This window comes from Giraffa tippelskirchi, chromosome 4, assembly GCF_054371585.1.
Source record: "Giraffa tippelskirchi isolate mGirTip1 chromosome 4, T2T-mGirTip1v1.2.pri, whole genome shotgun sequence".
Classification (NCBI taxonomy): Eukaryota; Metazoa; Chordata; class Mammalia; order Artiodactyla; family Giraffidae; genus Giraffa; species Giraffa tippelskirchi.
In genome coordinates, this window is record NC_137278.1 from 181,401,651 (window position 1) to 181,420,087 (window position 18,437).

At 35.4% G+C, this 18,437-nt stretch overlaps 1 protein-coding gene across 41 annotated transcripts in view; it reads left to right on the forward strand.

Annotated features, from left to right (window-relative positions):
- Positions 1-18,437, forward strand: part of SOX5 (SRY-box transcription factor 5) — a 1,114,103-nt gene that overhangs the window by 647,067 nt on the left and 448,599 nt on the right. For 2 of the 41 annotated variants that reach the window (XM_081482940.1, XM_081482941.1), the window contains exon 2: positions 6,392-6,592. The exons of 36 other annotated variants lie outside the window; for them this stretch is intronic. In XM_081482940.1, the coding sequence (XP_081339066.1) occupies positions 6,591-6,592 (2 nt within the window). In that variant the 5' untranslated portion in view covers positions 6,392-6,590. Of the gene's footprint in view, positions 1-6,391; positions 6,593-14,590; positions 14,771-18,437 lie in introns of those variants that run through there. 3 more of the 41 variants (XM_081482920.1, XM_081482921.1, XM_081482939.1) reach the window with 2 other exon arrangements.

An 18,437-nucleotide genomic window follows, 5' to 3' on the forward strand; every position in this document is an offset into this window, starting at 1 on the left:
TGTGTGTATGTGCACGTATGTGTGGGGTGTTTGCATGTATGTTTGCAGAGGGATGGAGGAAAGCTATGGAATTTATGGTTTCATTTTATCAGAGATGAACTCTTTTCTTCTGTTATTTCAAGAGCATCTCTCAACAGTTACTGACTAAATTGCCAGAATCAATGGCTTTTTAAATAGGCCTCTTTTAGAAAAAAAAGTGTCATTATGTCTGTCTTTTCCTGAAACTTTATTTTTTCTAGTTTAGTACTTTAGTCATCTTATTAAACAAACTTTCATACTTACAAAATAAAATCTACTTTTACTATGATACTTTTACATACTTCAGTTTCATATTTCCATCTCTAAGTTAGAAACCTTTACTCAGATGTTCTGCCATTATGTGAGATTCAACTTAGCATCACTTTTCCCACAAAAAATCCCAACTTCCAAACTTCTGTTAATTCCACCACAATCTTCTGTGGACTTTGACCCTCCACCCCTTGTTGTTTCTTACACTTCAATCCTAGTCTGAGGAAGGCTTCTTTGAGAAGGTAATATTTAATCATGGTGTAAAAGTGATCACGGGGAGCACAACCTGTCACTGGGAAAAATATTGTGCAACAGCCTGATACCAGGACAAACAGACATAGGGTCCCAAAGGCTCCTGATTTTTTCTTCAGGTACAGCATGCCATAGGTATTATAGAACATCGAAATGTTCTATGGATGGTCTGGAGGATACAATCATGAATAAGACAGAGCATCCATCTTTTTTAGAGCTTAGAGCTAAGTAGTTGGAACTTACTTTCTACCTGGTATTATGGCAATCCCAAAAAGGAGAACAGGTGAGGGATCAACATGGGATTCCAGTGGAGTCTTCTGCTTCAACAGACTTAAAGGGGGAGTAGCAATTAGTCTGATAAAAAGGGGTAAGGGAGTGTGGAAGAAGATTCCAGGAGGAATGTGCTTTTCACACAAGAGCATTGAAGGAAGGATTAACAGGCTGCTTGCCAACAATTTTACCAGCCTGATATAGCAGGAGCTTGAAGTTCATGGCATGAAGGGAGAGATTTCATGACAGAGCATGAAGAGTCTAATATGACAGGTTAAGGACTTTTTATTTATAATTAGGCTATCATCTCTCATACTTTTCAAACTATATCCAATCCTCTTTTAAAGAAAAAATTATATACTCCAAAGGATATATTCCAGTGAGGTCTTTGAATTTCAGTTAAAAAAACATTTATTTCAGAAACTAAAATCATATTCTGTGAAAATATCATTAAATTGAGGATTATTATTAAAAAATGAGAATTCTGGTCTTTTTTAGTAGGTAAAATACATTTTAATAACAAAAATTACATATTAATTACAAACCTCTCAGAATAAGATGTGTGAGGTCTGCTGTTACGAATTGAAGTAATATTTTGTATAGTTGATGAACAACCATTGGAGAGGTTTTATTTTAATTAGATGTGTACTTAACTAATGTATGTATATTTAAATTTTATGAAAACATAATGGATTCATTCAGAATAAAGAAAAAATATAAAAATCTTTCAAAAGCATATAGCAGAGGGCTTTAATCTCATAGCTGTCTTCCTTCTGTCCAGTTCTGACTTCCTCCCTCCCTACAATTATAGCCATTTTTATTTCATTTTCTTGTATATTCTTTCAAAGTTTTCTTATGTACGTATCAGCAAAAAGGAATTTGACGTCTTATTTTCACAAATGTTGTAGCACATTTTACTCGCAGTGCTCAGATGTGTACCTTGCTTTTCTTTACTACACCCGTGCGCACACACACGTATATGGGCTTCCCAGGTGGCACTAGTGGTAAAGAACTCACCTGCCAATGCAGGAGACAAAAGAGACGCGGGTTTGATCCCTGGATTGGGAAGATACTTTAAAGGAGGGCATGGCAACCCACTTCAGTATTCTTGCCTAGAGAATCCCTTGGACAGAGGAGCCTGATGGGCTACGGTCCACAGAGTCACAAAGAGTCGGACACAACTGAAGTGACTTCACGCATGCGTGTATGCGCGCGCACACACACACACCCACACACACACCAGAAATTTTTATATTGAAGATGTTTTGTATCAGTGCATACTTACATTCTTTATTCTTTTGTTAATAGCTTTGTAGTTTAATATGGCTTTGTTGTTTCCCTGATTAATGACCTTTGGATTGTTAACAGTTCTATGCTATTATGTGCTGTTGCACAGTAACTAAATTTGAATACATGACATCCTGCACATTTGAAAGTATATCTCTAATAAATTCCCAGAAGTGGAATTGCATTTGTAATTTTGGTAGTTGTTCTCAAATTACTGTCCAGAAGTTTTATATCGATATACATTTTTACTAGAAATATACAAGAGCATATGTTTCCGTAAGTCACCAACTGACTGTAGGTGTTAGTAAGCTTTTGCTGTGTTAACAAACAAGGCCACTCTCTCCATGGGTTATTGTTTTTAAAAGAATCTTTTCTTGCATGTGTAACATGAAGTCTCTGGGTCAGCAGTGTGTTGACCTTATCGAACTAAGTCTCTTCTCATTTCTAGGACCCAGGCTGATTGAATAGCCCTTATCTGAGATATACTATTTTCATGGTGGAAGACAGAAACAAGATAACATAGCTGAACCAAGTCAGACATTCACAGAGAAAGCTGCATATTCCATTGACCAAAGCACATAACATGTCTAAGATAATGTCAGTGGGGTAGGAAATGAAATCTGTTGCAAGGGAATTTAACAAGGGAGAGAATAAATTATTTATGAGTGAATAATACAGTCTAACAAAATGTTTAATTTTTCATTTTTGCCAAGCTAATAGGTTAAAAATATAATAATCACCCTGTAGTTATAAACTGCATTTATATTAAAGGATATTGAGCGTCTTTTTCTTTGTTTAAGAACCAATTCTATTTCCTTCTCTTTGAATAAGTTCTATCATTTGTCTGTTTCCACTATTGGATTGTTGACCTTTTTCTCATTGATTTAAAAAAACTCTTTATGTATCATGGAGGTTATTGAATTCCTTTGATATAGGTTGCACAAACTGTTTTTCCAAACTAGTAAGACTACTCCAAGTTTATACAGCAGTTTACTCATGTTCTCTTCTGGCAGATTTATGGTTTTATTCTTTATGTCTAAATCTTTATACATTTGGAATTTTAAAAATTATTTTTCTTATTTGTTTATTTTTCAAGGCAGACTTTTTAATTAGTTTGTCTAGTATTTTAAGCATAGGCTGGTATTTTAACTTGAACTTATTAAATCTATACATTCATTTAGAGAGAAATCATATTGATGCTACCTATCCAGGAACATAGTATATCTTTCCATATTGTGTTAAAGCATTCTTCAGATAGGTCTTTATATGAATGATTTTATTCTTAGATATTTTATCTTTTGTGTTACTAATACTGATGAGGTCTTTTCTTCCCATTATCTTTTGATAACTGGGTGTTATATATACAAAAGTTATTGATTTCTTTATACTACATTTGTTCCTTGTTGTAATTCTGAATTCTCATAGTGCTTCTGAGATTTTCAGTTGATTCTCTAATCTATATTTTCTTAACTCCAACAAACTATTACTAAAATTCTTGAAGGTCAGAAAGTAAGTTATTTTAAAACCACTTGTTACTTAAACTACCCACAGAATTTTGTTTCACTGAATAATACTTTTATCATTTTATCTTATGGTGTGATAACTTTCAAAAGTAGCTCTCTTGTAGAGTAAAACAGGCACGAGGTTTGTAATTGGAAAAAAGTGAAAATGAAAATGAAGTTGCTCAGTCGTGTCCAACTCTTTGGGACCTCATGGACTGTAGCTGACCAGGCTCCTCTGTCCATGGGATTTTCCAGGCAAGAATACTAGAGTGGGTTGCCATTTCCTTCTCCATGGGCTCTTGCTGACCCAGGGATCGAACCCTGGTCACATAGTAGGCAAACACTTTACCGCTTGAGCCACCAGGGAAGTACATGGGCTCAAATCATGGTTTTGTCTATTGCTAGTTATGTAATCCAAAGACAGATAATTTTTGTTGCTGTACTTTGCTTACCATTTCTGTGACATGGAACTAATATTCATAACTGATACATTCCAGATTTATTTTGAAAATTAAATAAATTAACATGTGTGAAAATTGTAGATTTCTAGTTAGTAAGAACTTGATAATTTTTTTATTGGAACAGAAAGTCCATATTTTGCAGTGGGTCCTGATTCCTTGAAAAAAAGTTTATCTTTGTGCCCTCACCTTTTATCTGAGTGCTGTGGCCAGAAAAGAGGCTCGTAAAAAACATAAAAATCGTTATGTGTATTTGTTTTTTTTCCCCTCAATAAGTCTGGTAAAATTCATTGAACACACTCAATAATAGAAAAATGCCCACTAAGATGACTTATACTTTAAGATTAAGAATAATGGTTCACCTATAAAGGCTGAATAAATCTGAAGTTTGGCCCCCAAACCAGGAGGGGCATGCCTTTTTCTTTTTTTAAGGTATGCTTATGGTGCTGGCATATCTTACAAATTCTTAAAATCTTTTACTGTATGCTTTAACTTTAAGTGAAAAGTGAAAGTAAAAGTCGCTCAACCACGTCCGACTCTTTGTGACCCTGTGGACTATACAGTCCACAATTCTCCAGGCCAGAATAGGAGTGGGTAGCCTATCCCTTCTCCAGGGGATCTTCCCGACCCAGGAATCAAACCGGGGTCTCCTACATCGTAGGCGGATTCTTTACCAGCTGAGCTACCAGGAAAGCCAAATAAATGTTTCAGATTACAGACCCATGATTTGTTTAAAGGGCTTCCTTGGTGGCTCAGATCTGCCTCCAGTGCAGGAGACCCAGTTTTGATCCCTGAGTTGGGAAGAAATACCCTGGAGAAGGGAATGTCAACTTACTGCAGTATTCTTGCCTGGAGAATTCTATTGACAGAGAAACTACAGTCCATGAGGTCAAAAAGAGTCAGACACAACTGAGCAACTAGCACACACACACACAATTAAGTATTTTTAAATACGAATACACCATTTAATACCTAAATAGTTCTTCAACCTCAGGGAAATTTACAAATATCAGTATGTCTTTTTTTCCCATTTATGAAAGTGGGCATTATGAACAATGACGTTTTAATATATAAAGGTGTTTTACAATACAAGTGTAAATTAAATATTCTATCCATGCTTACTGAATAACTGTATGAATATATTCTTTTGATAATGTCTATTTTCTTTAATCCTGTGCATAGTCTGACCGAATTATTTTCTAAATTATGGCAGTAAGTCATTTTAGTTAATAATGTGAAAAAAAAAAATAAGCTGTGTATTTGGCAGAAGTTCTACACAGTGCCCACAAACTTCATTTTAAAAAGTAGGTTTTCTTGAACACAATTTACCTGTCAGGATTTTTCACATTTCAACTTTTCAGTTTGTCCTTGAGTTTCTCATTTGATATTTTGAAATTTCAGATAAAGACAGAATCCCTTGTGTTTATTTCTCCCTGCAATGCCAGTCACTGTCATCACACAATGTAACATGGTCAGTATAGTAATAAACTGCCTTTACTTCTCTCATTAAATCAGATAATACCAATAAATGTAATTGCACTTAGAAAAAAATGAAAGTCGTGACTTGAAAGTTTAAGCACAAATTTTCAGAATCACAGATAGGTGAATTTAGTGATAAAATTAGTTCTTTGGAAATGTGTCCTTGTGTGTGTGTGTGTGTGACCAGCTAAGTTCTCCTAGCCGTTTTAACTTAATTGAATTTAGCCAACTAATTAATCAAAGATCCGCTGGAGAAGGGATAGGATACCCACCTCCAGTATTGTTGGGCTTCTCTTGTGGCTCAACTGGCAAAGAATCCGCCTGCAACACGGGAGACCTGGGTTCTATTTCTGGGCTGGGAAGGTCCCCTGGAGAAGGGAAAGGCTACCCACTCCAGTATTCTGGCATGGAGAATTCCATGGACTGTATACTCCATGTGGTCACAAAGAATCAGACAGGACTGAGCGATTTTCACTTCAATTAATCAGATACTTTTCTTCACAATCTTTTATGAATTAAGTAATTTTATATTTATTTATTTTGACTGAGCTGTGTCTTCACTGCAGTATTTGATCTTCTCCAGTTGCAGCTCATGGGTTTTAGTTGCTCCAGAGCAAGTGGGATCTTACTTCCCTAATGAGGGATTAAACCTGCATCCCCTGCATTAGAAGGTGGATTCTTAACCACTGGACCACCAGGGAAAGGCCCTTCACTATCTTGTTTTGTGGATGCAGAGTTATCACATACTTTAAGGGGTTAAAATAAAGTACAAGAATTGTTCTTAAAACATTTTTAAAAATGGAACATTTTTAAACTGAAACAAAACTGAGAAAGGTAAGAAATTTTGTTTTGCAGATTATAAATTGATTTATCAAAGAAGAGATTGCAGAATTGGAATATGAGAGTCAAGAAGGACTTTAAAAATCATCTTCCCTGAGATGTTAAAGGTATAGGCAAGATTGCATCACCAGTGAGGAAGGAATTGAGGCTCTCCTAGAGCTCAGGCCTCCTTACTTTCAGCTTAGCCATGCGTCTTTCCTCTCAGCTGTTCTAGATGTAAGTAGACTGAACATTATTAATAGGTAACATTTTCATTTACTGTGAACAGGATATATTTGTCATTTACTTAGTATGCAAGCAAAGAATAATATAGAGAGTAGACAAAGTGGAATCAAAAATGAAACTAATTGTTCAAATATTTTCATATATTACTCTATTTTCCCTTATTTCTGCTCTGATTAGTTAATATTAAGAAACAGCTACCTTAACTACAGTGGAAAAACTTCCCTGAAAGGTGTACACTAAAATATTTTGTAGAAATTATCTAATAAGTAAGAATCCAAGCCACACTGTAGCAATATTACTACTTTGCTGCTGCCTTTAGGTAAAATATCCATATAGTGTGTTCCCAAAATTTCTTTCCTAGTTGAGAAATACATAACAGAAGTTTCGGTGATCAAAAAGTGCACTTTTTAAAAGTATGATCCCATTTGGATAGATTCTCTTCTCATGGGTTATATGGAAATTTTGTTTTTTTACTAAATAGGAATCTTGACTTTTACCACCAGAGTGATTGGTTCATGTCTTTTTCAGCCTCTTGAACTGACAACAGTTAGACAACACTACTTAACACAAGGAGAGATGATTGTGTAATGAGTAAAAAAGTAAAAGTGTAAGGTAGATTAATCTTCCTAATAGACACCTTTCCTTAAAATGATTCTTTCTGTAAGACAGAAATTTTGCTTCAGAATAGTTATATGGTGACCAGAAGATGATATTCAGGTACTAAATCGTGTTCAACTCTTTGTGACCCCATGGACTGCAGCATGCCAGGCTTCCCTGTCCTCTCTCAAATCATGTCCATTGAGTAGCTGATGCTATCTAATCACCTCATCCTCTGCTGGCCCATCTTCCTTTTGCCTTCAATCTTTCCCAGTACCAGGATCTTTTTCAGTGAGTCGGCTCTTCACAATGAGTGGCCAAAGTATTGGAACTTCAGCTTTAGCATCAACACTTTCAATGAATGTTGAGGATTGATTTCCTTTAGGATTGACTGATTTGATCTCCATGCTGTCCAAGGGAGTCTCAAGAGTCTTCTCTGGCACCACAGTTTGAAGGCATCAATTGTTTGGTGCTCAGCCTTCTTTATGTCCAGCTCTCACATCCATACGTGACTACTGGAGAAACCATAGCTTTGACTATACAAACCTTTGTCGGTAAAGTAATGTTGCTCCTTTTTAATATGCTGTCTAGGTTTGTCATAGCTTTCCTTCCAAGGAGCAAGCGTCTTTGAATTCCGTGGCTGCAGTCACCATCGACAGTAATTTTGGAACCAAGAAAATAAAATCTGTTCCTGCTTCCACTTTTTCCCTTTATATTTGCCTTGAAGTGATGGGACCAGATGCCATGATTTTATTTTTTTTAGGGTTTAGTTTCAAGCCAGCTTTTGACTCTCCTCTGTTACCCTCACCAAGAGGTTCTTTATTTCCTCTTGACTTTCTGCCATTAGAGTGGTATCAACTGCATAGATACCTGCATGCTGATAGAGGATGAGATGGTTGGATGGCCTCACTGACTCAATGGACATGAGTTTGAGTAACCTCCTGGAGTTGGTGGTGGACAGAGAAGCCTGGCGTGCTGTAGTCCATGGGGTCGCAAAGAGTCAGACACGGCTGAGCGACTGAACTGAACTGAATTGCACAAATAGGCCCCCTTTATCTGCAGTTTCACTTTCCCTAGTTTCAGTTACCATGGTCAACCACGGCCTGAAAATATTATATAGAAGATTTCAGAAATAAAAGATTCATAAGTTTTAAGTTGTGCACTTACTCTTAGTAACATGATGAAATCTCACACCTTTCTGTCTTTGTTCTGCCCATGATCCCCATCCACTGACAATATTATGACTCTAACCCAGGATGACTTAAGCACATTGATCCTCTTCCTGACATATTATCAGAAGGTCAGTAGTAGTTTAATGCTATCGTAATGCCTGTGTCATTTACCTCACATCATCTCATTACATAGGCATTGTAGCATCCCATGTTATCACAAGAAGAAAGGTGAGTACAGTATAGTAAGAAAAGTGAGGGCTACTGTATTTTCCTATGGAACCCCCAAATCATTATCATATTAATAAATATAGCATTTAGAAATTATTTTTAAAGAGAGAGCCAAATTTTATGATGAGTATACTAATTCTGATACTTATTATCACCATCAAGTTGGGATGAGGGTACTATTCTTTGTTGTTGTTGTTGTGTTAATCACTCAGTTGTGTCCAACTCTTTGTGACCCCATGGACTGTTGCCCACCAGGCTCCTCTGTCCATGGGATTCTCAAGGCAAGAATACTGGAATGGGTTGCCATTCCCTTCTTCAGGTGATCTTCTCGACCCAGGGATCAAACCTGGGTCTCCTGCATTGCAGGAAGATTCTTTACCGTCTGACCCACTAGGCAAGCCTCTTCTTTAACTGTTTTTATTTGTTGTATAAGGAACAATCTTTAATATGAAGTTATTTGTGAGGATTGGGTAATCATCACTCAACCTAACTTTGAAGTTTAAACATTCACTTAGCATCAAAACAGCTTTAGAAGCACTTCCCTGTACACTTGATATTTAATAGTGGTTAGGGAATATTTGAGATAAAATAGCATTTGATGCTTTTTGGGAACTTTGGAGGAAAGTTACCATAACTTTGGTGTTACCCATTTCTACACTTATTAGTTTTGGGACATCACACAAATACTTTGTAAGCAATGGTTCCCTCATTTGTAGTTGGGATGATACAACTACATATCTTATATAGTTGTTTTGAATATTAAATGTGATTATTTTATATACATCGCAGATACTAGTAGAAAGTACTCAGATACTTAGAGCTATCACCTTTAAATTACTAAAAATTATTCTTAAGGAGATAAATGGTAAAACATCAAACAGTGGGAGCTATTACTGGGAATGGCATCATGTCTTTGAGAGAAGTATGAGACTGGAGTTTCTAAGGTGACCACATTCTTTAAGTGTTGTTGAAGAACACTAGTTGGCCAAAAATGTGATCTGAGGACAATTCATATGTTTATTCTAACTAACCAAGTAATAATACAGAAGAGTGTGAGGATGGAAAAACCTTGAACTTATAGACCATTGTATGTCAATTTTCTTGCATAAATGTGTTATGGGGAATTGAAATTTAGGAGTTTAAAAAGGAAGAGATGTTATTGAATTTCTTAGGTGTGTTTCTAAAGAAATTCAATTACAGGACTTTATTCTACTCTAAGTCAGAGTTTTAATCTGCCCCTGATAGATCAGTGGTGAGCTCACCAGGTATTTGCTGAATGGCTCACAGATGTACATTGATTGGAAGTTTTGGGTTTTTTTTAACATTTTGTGACAAAGTTAAATAATTGCAGGGGAAAAAAAGTGAATATTTTCTTAATGTCTATTGAGGCAGGTTAAGGCAATATGATATTGGTATTGTCTGACACTGGTATTAAATTCATTGTAGTTATAATATTATAAGTTTCATTTCTCAAAAATAACCTTACAAATTCCATAAACTGATAATAGGAACATATATCAAATATTAAGATGCTATCTGTACCTGTGACTACATATTTTAGTTATTAAAATAGAAGATGTTCAACAATTCTATTTTAAAATAGGGGAATGGACTTTCTTCCTTTTAAAATGAGAAACATTAGAAAAAACTGGCCTGAAACAGTGGCTGAAAGAGGTTAAATTTAGAAATAACTTGTTTATCATTGTAAAAGATTCTGATATTCTCTTTGAGAATTCTCCAGCAGTATTCACTAGCATATCTTATATTTTCCTAGCTTATGTGAGTATCATTTTTATATCTACAATGGAAACAACATAAGCTCAAAAGCACACTTTTTTCAGCTTCATCCCATTTTCCATAATACTGCTACAGCTATGTCAAAGAGACTCATTAAATGTTTTATGGGCTTTCTGTTGTAGTTTGTGCTTTGGTTCCCTCTGAAGATGTGATGTATTTATATTCGAATCTGTGTTTGTAGATCATTTTGTATTTCCCACCAATTTAATTATTGTTCAGTGAGTTCTTGTCATTACTTTTCTTTCACTTATTTTTGGTTTTAACTTTGCTTACCATGTTTACCTTGGGGAGCCTGTATATGAAACAATTACTTTGAATTTTGCTCATGTATTTTTAAAATTAGATTTATTGGAAAATTTGCTTGATTCTACTTTTAAGGCCACAGGCTGTAACATGCTGTTAAGCACTTAATAAATGTTCAATGAATGATAAAGTGTATCTCAGTCTACACACATTATGAAACTTCCTGGAGATCTACCTATAATAGTATAGCAAAATCACATTGAGGTAGACATTAATTCTAATGTACAAAATACCAGATATATAACCAGTTGAATATCTTGAACTGGTCAGGTAATTGATAAATAATATAGATTTATTTAACACATATATGCTAGTTACTAGCACATATTTAATATTTCAACATTTTAACATTTAATGTAAAATAAAAAGATTTTTAGTAACAGTTTACTATTAAGCCTCAGGTTGCTTGGATCAGTTGTTTTTTAATAAAATTATCAATAACAGAATTTGAGAGAATATTTTGAAACTGCCTTCTCTTTTGCTGACTTCTAAAATCTTGCAAAAGATATTAATTTGCAAGGTAGAAGTCAAATGAAAGAAAACTTTTGCAGCCTAGAGAAGTACATTTAAAACTATTTCATTCATCCATCAAATGCAGTACTAATTTAGTGACAATGAGATTATATCAAATTTAAATTCATTAACAATTATGTAAAAGCCTTTTATATCACTTAAAAAATCCCATGTACCATCTTGGGATTTTCATTGAACTATAAATTCTGGAGTGTTATTTTATTCTGTATTATGGTATCAGATGTAAATAAGACCTGGCTTCAAGAAACAAATGGGCCACTAACCAGTTGTAAGGCTTTGAATTCCTTTTGCCCAAGTTTAAACTCTGGGAAACTTATTAGGAATATACATACCCATACACTTTTCTATGCTGCATATGATCTGTGAGTTAATCTATGTGAACAGAATTCTTTATGAGCTTGGAGTTCCATTAGTTCAAATTATCATTATTAGGATATTCATTATCATATCTGACAAATTTTCTATCTAGTTCCTAGTCTGTTTCATGCCATTTAAGGATAATTTTGCAAGAAATACTTTGTAGTTTTGAAGGACTACAGGAATGTTTATATAAAATATTAAGATCTTAAACTAACTTACAAACCATTTAACAGTTTCCTATACGTCCTTTTTTGTTTATTTGGCATGTGTGTACTTACACATGCACATATTAAATGTCTATAAAAACAAAGCCAAAGATAAGGATGATTCTGATATGAGCATCTTTCCTTTACACTACATTTGGCCTCAAACACTCATACTCTTTCTTACCTGCTCTGTTGACCTTCTGAATCAGAGTTTTAGAGAAACAACCAGAGGTAGTAGCTGTAGCAAGATAGCAGCTGGGACCATACGGATCTCAGCATCCTGCCTTATGGCCATTATCTTTGTTTCTATCTTTATGCTGCCACTATGTCTCCTTCTTGTGTTCTCCCTGCATCCTCTCTTCACTGCCTCCTTCTCTTCCTGACTCCAGCTCCCCATTTCCCCTTGTAACTTACCCTTCTTCCTTCATTTTTCTCTGTTGATACAGAATGAAACAAGATTCCCTAATTAAGACTTAAAAAAAAAAGACTGTTTTTTCAAGTGTATGTAGCCAGGCAGCTACCATTTCCTAAATCCCATAACCACCATTAACAATAGAAAAATTATTTTTGTATACTTTATCAATTAGACTATATTAGATTGTAGGGCCCTTAAGTGCTGAAATAATAGATATTTAAAATAAATGCAACAACTTTCTCATTTTTCTCTGTAGGAATGGGTTGTTGCTGTAATAAAAAATAATTTGAGGCTAATGACAAGAAAGTATAGTGAGTAATATCCTTTCCCCTTCCCCAACTGCTGAAAATGAAAATCATGTCAGCATCCAGTCATTTTTGCCACATCCCTTGTTAACAGCTTTTTCAGGGTGGGTCATAATTCTGTGTTTTGTTAGTGTCTTAACTCCATAGTGACATGCTTAAATCTTATTCCACATTGATTTTGTAGTGTATATATGTATATTTTTAGGATAGCCCGTGAATGATGGACCTCATTATTAAGTTATTATCAACTTTGGCAAAAATTTTATAACCTTTGAGCGAAAAATAAATTGATTAATATGATAAGGTTAATAATTGATTTTGCTCTTTGGAATTTGTGTGTGCTGTCTCACTGTGTATGTCTAAAAAAGTAAACTTACTGTCTGACTGTCGCCAGGAAAAAAAAGTGGGACCTAATCAAACTGCTGTGGGGTCAACCCTTGTGGTTTTAAAGGCCCTTAATGTTGTCCAGCTGCAAAATAAAAGGGATTGGGAGGGGAAGCTGGAAGGAGTGGAGGGGGTTGGGGGGGAATGTGTGGAAAAGAACAGGGAGTCTGGCTTTTATTTTTTTTTTTTAAAGTGAGTTCAGTGCCAGCCTGGACATTGGCTGTGCAGACTATTGAGCCATTGTCTGCTCCATTTCCAGAATAGCCCCCAGTTAATCACTTCGGCTTTGAAGGGAATTTCCTCGTGGAATTCTCCACAGAAAATCTAATCAACTGACCTGCCCTCTCAACAATGGAAGGCTTTTTTTTCTCTCTTTCCCTTATTGGGGCGGGCTCTGTAATGTAGCCTTTTGTGCCGAATGAACCCTCCCAGTAGGAGTGGAGAGCGTGTGTGAGTGACTGAGTGTGTGTGTGTGTGTGTGTGTATGTGTGTGTGTGTGTGTGAAGAATGCACACTATCTCGTGTTGGTGAGTGTGTGCTTACTCCCTGACCAGATGCTGCGGTGCACGGGGCAGCCACCATCTCTGCATGCGTGTCTGTGTAAGTGTCTGTCTCTCTCTCTGTCTATGTGCCTCTGTGCCTCTGTCATTTCATGTCAAAGGTACATTACCTGATTACCTTCCTCGCCTGCCAGATTTTTATCTAGATAATTGGAACTGCTATGGAGGCTGTGCCTTGCCAGCCAGCTTAGGAGCCGCAGAGCCCTAGTTTGTCCACCTTGTTATCTGTGGCTGCCTGGGCAGAGGAAATTAAAGAGATCCCCAGCCAGGGGAGCGCTTCCTGCCCGACTTCCCCAGCCATCCCAAGCAGGACAGTTTGTGAGGACCATCTTTTTGTTTTCATCTCTTGGTTTGGTTTGGGGTTCTGTTCCCTGGAGTGTGTGTTATTTTGGCACGTGGATACCTAGTCCCCTCCACCTCGCACATCGTGTTTTATGGAGTTTGGAGCTGAGGAAACTTTGGTTGGGTTGCCAGGACGTTCGCACCACTTTGTGGAAAGCGCGAGCTAACAGTGAGACCGACAGAGTGAGTGACAAGTTGTTTACAGGTTTCCTTGAAGGGGCCTCTGCTATATTTCAATCTGTCAAAGTTGCTTTTCTTCCCTCAGAACAATGCCTGATTGTTGTGTGCAAGTGTGTGTGTGTGTGTGTGTGTGTGTTTCCGTGTGCGCACGGAGAGAGCCTAGAAAAGGGTGAGAAGGCATAACAATTCTTTGTGTAAAAATGCTATTACTAACATTTAATCTTTTTGCTCAATGAGTTAATCAATGCAGTTGAATCGGGGCTGGGTTTGTGTACAGTTTTCTCGTTTAATCAGTAGCAAATGCATTTTCAAAGATCATATATTTTGTGTATGTGTGTGTGCATGCGTGTGCGACTTTTATTATTTAGAGGAGAGAGTATGGGAGACGCACTAAATGAGTTGACTTCTCACATTCGGTGATGTCTAGAAGGGAGAATTAAAAGGAAAGGACAGGCACTCTGAGGTTGTCTAGTGCCTTGCAGCCCGAGCGTGCGGCTGGAGGAGGGGGGAGCGGCCAGACCCCGCTGCTGGAAGTGCGCTACCCCTTTAAGAGACTGGTCAAGGAGTCCTAGGAGTGGGAGGGGGGAGAGGGGGAGAGGGGGGAGAGAGTGAGAGATTGAGAGAGAGAGAGAGAGAGAGAGAGAGAGAGAAAATCAATTGGTTTAGAAGGTTTGGACTCACTTGACAGGTTCAGTTGGAGACGATCATAGGTGGCTGCTGTGACAAAGGGAAATTGTGCTTTTCCAGCATGCTTACTGACCCTGATTTACCTCAGGAGTTTGAAAGGTGAGTACAGTTTTCCCCCTCTGATATATTGAAGTGCAACTCTCCCCTTTTACAGTAGTCTCTGAATCCATTGGAAGATGCTCGCCTAAAACGTGTTTGTTAGAGAAGCTTTTAGCGAGTGCTTCTGCAGTCTTGTTAGCTGATTTTTGTTGTGATTGCCCAGACCAAATGGAACTGATCTGCAAAGTCTCCGAGATCTCTGCTAATGTTTCTAGGTTGTGTCCTATAACAGGAAATTAAATGAACATTAAGCATCTCTCTCTTTCTCCCACTCTCTGCTTTTCTCTTTCTCATTCACTCTCTTACTCTCTTCCTTCATTGATATTTTTCTCCCCTTCCACACCTTTTTTAAATGCTTTTGTGCAGAATGTTACCATTTTCAACATCTCTGTGTCGTAATTTCTGGAGTGACAGGGGCTTTGGTGGTGATTAAAAGGGACGCTATAAGTTCCTATTTGATCCTTCTGTAAAACTTTGGAAGCTGCTCAGTAAAGCACATGACCTTTTGTTGATATAAGAGAGCGAATTTCTTTTTAAAGAAAATTTAACATCACAATAATCTATTAGTACATTACTCTTGAAATGTCAAAAAAAAAGAAATGGGGATGATTCCTTTCTAAGTTTTGTGGTCACTTTTTGCACTGTCTTAAGTTTAATTTTGATTTATTTTATTTTCTATGTTGCTCTGATGGGAATAGTTTATTTGTTATTAATATTTCTTATTAGAGAAATATGTGCTAATACCCTTCCATTTGATGTTGTTGCAAGTAAAGAGGGCTTTGAAAGAATTTTAGCCCTCTTCGTGTTCCTCTAACTACACATTGCAGTTTTTAAATTTGAGTTCTTATCCCAGCATAAGTTCATTTTTTGGAACTATAAATAGAATTTTGTTTGCCATTAAAAAGAATTCAAACTTTGTATTCTGTATGGTGAATTAGAAAAAAAGCTAAAAAAAGCCAGGATGCATGATACCCAGGCTTTTTTTTTTTTTTTTTTCATTTTCATGAAAGCTACCTTCTGTATAAACATTTGTTGTATCTGACTATGCAATGCAAGCTAGGTGCTAGACCAGCTGGTTAAAAATATGCTAAGTCAAGCTGTTCATCGCTCAAAAGACTGAATTTGATATGAAAAGACGAAAAAAGAAAGGACAAAGATTAAAACATTCTAGAAGTGAAGCAGTGGAAGAGAAGAAGGGTATTGAGACTAAAATAATGCTCGAATGTGGTCATATATTAGAGAAACCAACATCAGATCAGGGAAGAAAATAAAATAGCCAGTACATATACTTTAATACTGTCTTCTTTCTTTGATTTCCTCTTCTTTTTTTTTTTAAACTTAAGATGCATCTTCACTACATAATTCCAGTGAATGGTTGAGTTTTCTTAACAGTTTTGAGTGATTTTTTTTTTCCAAAGTTCTGTATATTAACTCTTTAAAATAGGTAGCTTTTTTGGGTAAACATAGCCTGTTTCATATGTAGATATTGAAGTTGTTTATATTGGAACATACTATCGCTTAATACTACAGTGAGTTTTCTAGTATGTACAGAGCAGCACTGAAATGATAGTATACTTTAACTCTATACTTTTCAAAAATAAAACTCTGAGTCTGATTAGTAAGTCTGTTAACCTGACTGTTCTTATAAAAAGGTAGTTACATATTAACAGGCTGTAGCCTATTCCTTTATATAGGCAAGCTTTCCTGCTGTGAACTTTATTTGTATCTTTTCAATTGTCTCTTTTTAAACTAAACTTTTCCATTTGCTATTCTGATACTCACATCTCTTAACATTATTTTTTTCCTCCTAGTGAGAATTTCATTTTTTATCACCCAGAGGCATGCTTTTCTAACTGCCTAATTAGATAAGCAAGTGATAATCAATAGAGTTGTCAGTATAGACAGCGTATTTGGAAATATTAGTAGCTAAAATAATTTTGAAAAATGTCCTACAATGTAAAATTTCTTAATAATTTCCCCTGTGGTTATAATTGGTAGTACATACAAAATCTCAGTAAATCATTACTGTTTGTTTACATTGAATATGTACGGCTGAGAGTATCTATAGTTACCCACACAGAGTATATATCATGCAGACTCAATATTGAATATTTATATTCTCCATAGGAGGTATATATGCTGTAATTATACTCTCTTATATAGTCAGCTTTCTTTTTGCCTTTTCAACTATCTGCAACTTTCATTGAATATATAGGTCATTTCTGTCAAGTGTTAATTTTTATTCTATTTGCTCACCTGATATAGATGAGTAGTTCACTCAAACTTAGTCATAAATTCAAAAAGACTTGTAAATTTCTGTATGAAATAAAGAACATTGCTCTGGACGGCATTAATAAGTTGCTTGGAGTTTATGTATTTTGGAAGTTGTAATTTTTTTTTTCTAGTTTCATCGATTAGAGTCTTGTCTATCTTCTATTATCCTTTCCAACCTGTAGACTCTTTGAAACTTTAAGGAATATTCAAAACAAGTATCTGGATCAAAATTTGGATGTAGATTTCTTATGTCTGTTTTATCAGCTGTAGAAATGAACATGATCAATACTGTCATAAACAGTTGTTAAATAATTCAGAAGCAGTAACAATTTCATTGTCTGCTAAAAATACTCAAGAGGTAAAATAAATTTAAAAGTGATTACAAAAAGTAAAGAAGTTGAAATACTTAATTTTTATTTTCAAACATCTCTAACATAACTGATTATAATTAGTGAAAAACACAGTTCTCAGGTGGGAGATGAATATGTAAAGTATGTTCTAAGGAATTATTTGTAAGCAGTCTTTTACATCATCCTATTTAGAAGAAAGATAACTAGCAACATAGTCTAAATGTTAGTAATAGTGTCTAGAAGGAGCGCTTGAACTGTCCTAAAATTTTTTAAATGAAGATAGTGAATTTATATTTTTACCTGAAAATAAATAATAAAAATTGTAACTAAGGGCTTCTCCTTTCAGAATTTCATTTATTTTTTCGTATTCTTAGAATGAAAATATTTAAAATACTTGTCTTAAATAGCCATATCAGTTTGTTTCTGATAAGTGATAAAAGTATTTTGTTACTGTCAATAATGATTATTCTATTTTTCCTCATGTATATATTTATCTTATTTGATTGTAATGTAATAGTTTTATGACCAAGCTACTTGTTACACTTTCTGATTGCTTTATGCTAGAGACTTCATTAAAAAGCTAGTATAACATGATTGCTTAAGAAGACAGTCTGTTAATGTCTAGAAAAAAAAAAAGTTGAGCTTGAAGGTAGTGGAATGAAGCAAATTAAGCTTGTAATAGCACCTATTTGATGGCTTCTCTCAAAACGGGTGCAGACAACACACTGCCAGTTTTCTACATGTTGAAGGGAACACTACAAGAGTAAAATCTTCTGCAATAAAAATTTAAATTACTATTTACTTTATATTCACATCTAATTTACTTATGGTTATATTGACTAAAGACATAATTTTTCATATTGAAAAAGTTTGTTTTTTTGAAGAAAGAAATATGCATCAGGTATTGTGAAAATTTAAAATTTATAATTACTGTGAAAAATTACCATTAATGGGCTGCAAGAATATTTCTTACATTAGCAGTACTTTACCTAAAGTTTGGCCAGAGTAATACAATGCTTATTACCAGGGACAGATTCATGCAG